Source organism: Ixodes scapularis, unplaced genomic scaffold, assembly GCF_016920785.2.
Source record: "Ixodes scapularis isolate PalLabHiFi unplaced genomic scaffold, ASM1692078v2 PGA_scaffold3__209_contigs__length_174095766, whole genome shotgun sequence".
NCBI classification, from domain to species: domain Eukaryota; kingdom Metazoa; phylum Arthropoda; class Arachnida; order Ixodida; family Ixodidae; genus Ixodes; species Ixodes scapularis.
The window spans coordinates 6,808,850-6,815,809 of record NW_024609868.1 but is presented as its reverse complement, the minus strand read 5'-3'; the positions used below and the strand labels follow the sequence as shown (position 1 = coordinate 6,815,809).

Here is a 6,960-nt window from a genome sequence, read left to right as displayed (position 1 = left end):
GGGAAACGCAACGCGAACGCGGACGCCCTCAGCCGATTGCCCCTTCCACAGACCGAGGAGAGCCGAGAGGAGGAGCTGCCAGAGTACGTGTTCGCGATACAGTGCATGGATGAAGCGTTCCTGCCGGCACGGCAGCTAAAAGAGCTCAGTGCCGAGGACAGAACACTGACTACAGTAAAAAGCTTCGTAATGCGTGGCTGGCCGAAAATTCTAACCAAAGAACAGCATGAGCTGCATCCTTACTTTTGCAGAAGGCAGGAGTTGACTATCGTCCAGGACCTGCTCTACTGGGGACAGCGAGTCGTCATTCCAGGGGCAGCCCAGAAAGAGATGCTCAATCTACTCCACGAGGCTCACCAGGGGGCGACGGCCATGAAAAGGGTAGCCCGGACGTTGTTTTGGTGGCCCGGATTGGACGGTGAGGTAGAACGACTGGCTCGTCTTTGTCACAACTGCACACAGGCTGCTCCTATGCCTCCAGCAAGCACGCCTGTTAACTGGCCAGAAACGGGAGAAAATTGGGCGCGCTTGCACATTGATTTCGCTGGGCCAATTGAAAACAAAATGCTGCTGGTGGTAGTGGATTCACACACTAAGTGGATCGAAGTATGCGTAATGCGCTCGGCCACCACTGAAGCCACCATAAGGGAGCTCAGAGAGATGTTCAGCCGATTCGGCTTACCACGTGCGATTGTGTCAGACAACGGGACTCAGTTTACTAGTCAGCAGTTTGGCGAGTTCCTGGAACGAAATCACGTGGAGCATTTAAAAACCGCCCCGTATCACCCACAATCTAATGGATTGGCAGAGCGGGCGGTCAGAACGGTAAAAGAGTCCCTAGCCAAGTTGTCAACCGGGGATTTGGAAGAGAAGTTGGCGAAAGTGTTGCTGTCTTACCGTCGCACTCCACTGTCGGACGGGAAATCACCGGCCGAGCGCTTACTCGGTTTCCAAGTACGCTCGCGCGTCGACACTGATGTGCCGTCAAGACGTGTGTGCTCGTCTGACTTACAGGTCCCAACCATTCGCCCTCATGCTGCCGTGTGGTACCGGAACTTCGGGCAAGGTGAAAAATGGTTGCCCGGGGTGGTGGAGAGCAACCACGGCGCTCGCATGACTGTGGTATCTACTCCCGGAGGCAACGTCCGCCGTCATCTCGATCAACTGCGGTTACGGGAGGTCAAGGCGGAAACCAGCGAGGCACCCGCCGCCAGCGGTTCAGCAGTACCTGCACCCTCTCCCAGGAGCCCTGCTGACCAGTTGGCCCGAGCCGCAGCCGCCAGCGGTTCAGCGGTACCTGTACCCTCTCCCACGAGCCCTGCTGACCAGTTGGCCCGAGCCGCGGTACCTGCAGCCTCGGCCAAGAGCCCTGCGAACGAGTTGTACGGCGACGCCACGACCTCAAGCGAGCCCGAAGACAGCTGTGTGCCGTTCCAGCTGCGACGGTCCACTCGGACTCGGAAACCCATTGATCGCCTTCAATTATAAGAGAAGGAGAATTGTTATCACTTCGGCCGAGTCACCGAAGCATGACTTACTGTTATCCGCCTTTTGTTTGTTTTATTAACTGCGTTGCCATTGGTCCGTGGAGCGCTATATCTAGTTCCACGCGGGCCCGAAATAAACCGTTCATACCCTGGTAGCCGGCCTGTCTGTTTGGTCCTCGCGGTTCTGTCATACTGCGAGAGCCCAAGTGACAACAGATTATGAAGCTCTTTTCTGCATTTTATTGGTGCAAACGGTTTCTGAAGTGGGAAGCCGTGTAAGATTTCGGACACCATTTGTGCCTTTTCCAGCGAAAACCACTCATATATAAAATGCAGTGCCTTCGTATGCATGCACACACTTTCACTCTGAGACCGACCGTAGTTCTGAATGGCAAGATGTCCTCAGTGTTTTGAAATTATTTTCTAACATCACTGACACCACATTTTTTTTCTTTTTGCTTCAATCATTTAGGTAATATCAAACAAAAAAATGCGCCCCTCTTAAAAAAAAAAGACGTGTTTTTTTAGGCATTAAAATAGGAACGATACAATACTTGATCTCTTTATCGTATTGACAGGTGGCTTATAAAGCATAATATTACAAAATGGAATGCTACGATGCGAACTACTTTGCCGAACACTGAAAAGAGAGTTAAAAAACCACAGTGGGCAGAAAAAAGGTTCAAAATGACACCATATTTTTGGCATGAAACTTAGCAAAGCGCCACTAAAGTCTCTGATCGACGCTTCGCAAACAAAAAAATGGAAGAGTCGAAAGAAAATAAAACTGGCACACCTGTACACCCTGAATACTATGGGGAAAGTTGTAAATAAAAAGTCTCCCTCCAAAAAGTTTTTTTTTAGTGCTAAGATAACGTACGCATTGTCGAACGCTCATTCTCCGTCACAATGTTGCCCTAGTGGTCCGAACCAGGTGACAAAGTTTCAGAACAAACCTTTATTTCATTCAAAATTTAAAAGCGAATTTGTAAAAAAAAATTTATGGAAATATGGCAGCCGATGGTCCTTTGTAATACAAGGAGCTGAACGGCGCCAGCTACCGGAAACGGGTGACCCCGTTTCCGGTAGCTGGCGCTTAGCTGGCGAAAAGCACTTATAACCTTTAACTTTGGGCATGACCTCTTTTTTTTTGGGGGGGAAGGGGGGGGGGGAGGGGGGGGGTGGACACGTTGTACTTAAAAACGGTCGTTTCTAGTGCACAAGATAATCGACTGCGGAGCGTGGAAGCAAACTGTTCGAGATTTGTTGGCTGTACTCCAGACGCTCGCACAAGCTAGATATCGCAAACTAGGGTGGTCGTTTGTTTGTTGTCAAGGTCAATGAAACATTAGGAGCTCGACAGCCGACTACGTTCGTGGCAGCAGTAAGGCGGCGAAAGTGAGGTAGACGTTTGCGCGGTGGTTCACACTTACAGTAAGGTTCGGCGACTTATTTCTACTTTAAAAAGAAAACAGTAATTAACAATGCGGGCACTTTGTTATGAAATATATATTTTGGTGCAAACCAACGGGGACGTTGAATGGCGGCCAGCTAATCCAATTGCAAGCCTGAGGATGGTACGAAAGCTGATCAAAGAGAAAGGAGTTCATGCTTACTTCTTTAATGTACTGCATGAACCGTATCACATCTGGTCTGTCGCTGATAAACGTGTTGATTATAGTCTTTTCTTGACATTTTTTCTTACCGCCCAGCACTGATGAGTCGTCACCTGGAGTGGCACTTAGTGATTGACAAAGGGATGTGCAGCCTACCTGTGGAATCGCTCATGCCCGAAGTTCTGCTAAAGTTCTCATCTTTGAGTTTACTTCTCGTTAGATTATATTAGCCAATTATATCAGCGTGATCAATTTTGCGTGGATGGCAATATATAATTATCCATCCATCCCAAAGTGAGTAAGCAAACGGGGGTACATCTGTTCGCTGGAGATGAGCGACTAAGGAAATCTGCTTCCTACAGCACACACGGAGTAAGCTACTTCCCACTGAATCGGTCGAAATATGTTCGACAGTGATCAACGTGAGGGCAATATGAACTAGTAAACAAAACTTCAGGAACGAATCCCCTTAAGAATCACGCGATTCCGTTGGCTCATCGGCATGTTCTGACCGTTTCTACAAGCCACTGAGAAACAAAAAATACAACTGCGGGCGCGTGAAGTGTGCAATTTATAACGCACGTTTTAAGAAGTTTATTAGATTGTCGACGGTCTCACCATGCATGATCTGATTCTCGATTTGGTATATTCATCTCGACTGGAATACGGGAAACTGCACATAGCCGTCTATGTCAATGGCCTTTTCGCTCCGAATGCCCCGAATACATTGATCTCACTAAGCGTTCCACGCATGCCTGAACTGAGGTAAAGGCCAGTTAATCATTAAGTGCCACTATGAATAAATACCGCAGGTATAACCTTCTGCTTTATTACCTCGTTGGGGCTACATCTACTGGAAAGAGGACAGATACATATGACCCAGGGCTGGCCTTATCGAAAGATAGCACTCAACCAGTAGCGACATAACAAAATGAGTAAAAAACGTGTTACGACGCTACTATCGCCCCTCTAAAAAAATCCGTGCATACACTGCAGGTTTGCTGCGAACTTTGTTATAATGAAAATTTCATTCCCTCCCCTGAAGTTTTCCTAGGCCGTGTCAAGATTTGAAGTCTGGGTCGCTATCCCTCGATCGATGAGGGTGAAAACTGAGTTGCACACAGTTGAAGCACCACTAGATTTGACCCCATTGAATTGCATTCAGTCGAATGCAATTTTTATTTGCAGCGTATATGTATTTACTACAGAAAGTTATTTGCCTTGTAATCCAGCATTCTGTACTTTGAGGAGTGAAGTGCAATGGATAACCTCGGATATGTAATGGTCATTGCGCTGCAACTTAAATGCATTGCTTTTTCATATCACGATTGGAAAATATTGAAGGTTATCTTGTGGTAATATGGTCTGCAGGTTTTCTAATACCAAGTCTAAAAAGTGTGGCGTGTCACCTTAGCTGCATCCACCCAGTCCTCGCACATAACGCAAGCTTCGATCTGGAAGTCCTTTCCTACATTTGTATGTAAACTTATAAGGTATAAGGCTTATACTTATAAGGCTTTTGTATGTAAACTCATAACTTATATATATTTTTTTGGTTAACTACCAATCCCTTTTTGAAAATTTGTATCTAATACCTTTCTCTGTCAGTCAGATCGATGGTAAACACGAAGAAGTAGGAATACGACGCTGTTTTATTTGTGCGATCGTGTGTACCTCAACATTAACATGTACACATAAGTAGCAACACGCAACCGGAGTGACTCTGAGGAGTCGCGAAAGAAGCCTATATTATGTACAGAGTACATGTGCCATCGTCAAAATTAAAGTCGATTGAAAAAGAGAGGCGTTTCCGAAGTACTACAATAACCTTGCATACCCGTACCATCCAATGTTTTAAAGAGTCTTTTTTACCACAGTGTTTAACCTTCAAAAAGAAGGCGGAATTTTTACCCGGTTTTTAATCAAACGTTTTAGAGTGCAATTAAACATGACAACCAGGGACATCTCTGTGTCTACAAGATAAGGCCTCGAAATGTTTATGACACTCCTCGTCGTAGCCATCTCTTCTTACTACCTTATTACATTTTGAATAAGCAGCTTGTCTTCTGCGTTCAAACACTTACATTTATTAAGCGTTGTTTATAACCTCTTTCAACCTTCACAGTTTTATGTAGGTGTAAATTAGGAGTGAAATATAATTTATTGTTTGGTTTATACAGAAGAGACCTTACGATTACGATTACAATTTACCATAAAGTCAGAAGGGCTCCGAAGGTTTTTTTAAGCAAAAAATATTAAAAGAACTAGCTCAAATCAAGAACAGAATATTGTAATTTATACTACAGCAATATTGTCTCTAAATTTGACAATATACACACAGAAGAAAATGTTTGTACAGTTTTTATTTTAGGTCGTTTTTCTTCTTTCAGAATTTTAAACCTCCATATAACACTCCATCTAAAAAACTGCATATGTTACAATAACTCTTTTGAGCGGTTATTACTCTACAGAAACGTCATTAACTGCACGGGTTGTTTATTTCATTGATTAACTGCAAAGAAGAAATATTTCAATCTGAAGATTTGTCAGCTATAGTCCGATAGCCTTTACAATTGCCGTGCCTCTCTAATAATATTATATTATTCTGGGTGGCAGAAATTATGATCTCAACACTTGGTGCTATTCTTCCAAGTCAAGCGTTTCCCAGACAGTCATTCCCGACAAGAATACTACAAGTCACGGGCACAAAGGAAGTTTCTGAGGCGTTAGAAAATGCTTAAAAAATGACGATCAACGAGGAATGGAACATCGCGATTTTCGTGGGACAGTTGAGAATGAGGTGAATAGGCCTCGCTCCTCTCTTTCTCGCATCAGTTCACCTGCTCGTGGGGACGAAGCGAAAAGGAGAGAGAATGGGAATCGCAACGTGAGATATGTCTCGTCGAGCTTGTTCAATGGCGTGGTTGTTTTTCCAAAAACAAATATGGCAACCCGTCAGACATAACGCTGTATGAGTGATGTATTGGGAGGTTTTGTAGAGTCCCACTTGTCGCTTCAAGCTTGTTTTGTTAACTCCAAACTTCACTTCAGCAATTTTTTAAGAAACACAGGGTAATATGTATCGAGGTCTACACGAGAGCATCTCGGCACATGAAGACAGAAAATCGAAATCGCTGTCACCAAATCCAAAAATGATTTGCGATGTGACACTGAGTATGACGTTTCACGTGCTATTAATAGGACACTCCGTGTCCTATTATAAAGACTTCATTGTCATTTAAGATGAGTTTTAGGTGTTTTTTTCCCAGCTTGCTCAATGTTCCAGGACCCAAGGAAAAGGCGTCGATATTTTTTTTATAATAGGACACCTCAGCATTATTGAAGCTTTAGAATAAATAAATATTTATTCTAAGTGCGTTTTATAACGTTCACACTTCTTACTTCTTGATTCATTCGTCGGCGATCTTGTCGGCAAACGCATCAACCTCAATGGTTGTGGTACGATAATAAAATACCCAAAACTCGCCACGCCCTTTGGTATCTGTAACTCAGAAAGTTTGGCAGCTCTCCTTATAGAATAAAAAGAGCTGATGACATTCTGCTTAAAATGAAAATTTTAAATCATAAACTACACTTCAAGAATGAATGCTTTGAAGATAAAAATGTAAATAGGACGAGGTCAGAAACATATTACGAGTGACCGCCCAAGCTCGAAAACTTTGGGAATAAATTCAAATCCAAAGCGAACGTCAAGCTCGTAACCGATGGGGAACAAAATCTTTCAATCGAGAAGAGGAAATCTTGTGGAACCTGACATTTCCGCGTTTTTCGCACCCCTTTGAGGAGAGGGAAAAAGTTCAAGATTCGCGCCATTTCGCTTTCGCATATCGCCGGTG

At 44.2% G+C, this 6,960-nt stretch overlaps 1 protein-coding gene across 1 annotated transcript; it reads left to right on the top strand.

The window, feature by feature from the left end:
• Positions 1–275: 275 nt before the first annotated feature.
• LOC121837025 lies at positions 276–1,617 on the top strand. The gene is made up of 2 exons (XM_042292224.1): positions 276–423; positions 1,015–1,617. Exons 1-2 carry the CDS (start codon positions 331–333, stop codon positions 1,486–1,488), a joined length of 567 nt encoding a protein of 188 aa, XP_042148158.1. The 5' UTR covers positions 276–330; the 3' UTR covers positions 1,489–1,617.
• Positions 1,618–6,960: the final 5,343 nt, after the last annotated feature.

What these genes read in the sequence shown, in the direction of transcription:
- LOC121837025 (XM_042292224.1), top strand. Translation starts at nt 331, where the DNA reads ATGCTCAATCTACTCCACGAGGCTCACCAGGGGGCGACGGCCATGAAA. An exon ending in GGCCCGGATTGGACGGTGAG is followed by an intron (nt 424 to 1,014) that starts GTAGAACGACTG and finishes TCTGACTTACAG; the next exon opens with GTCCCAACCATTCGCCCTCA.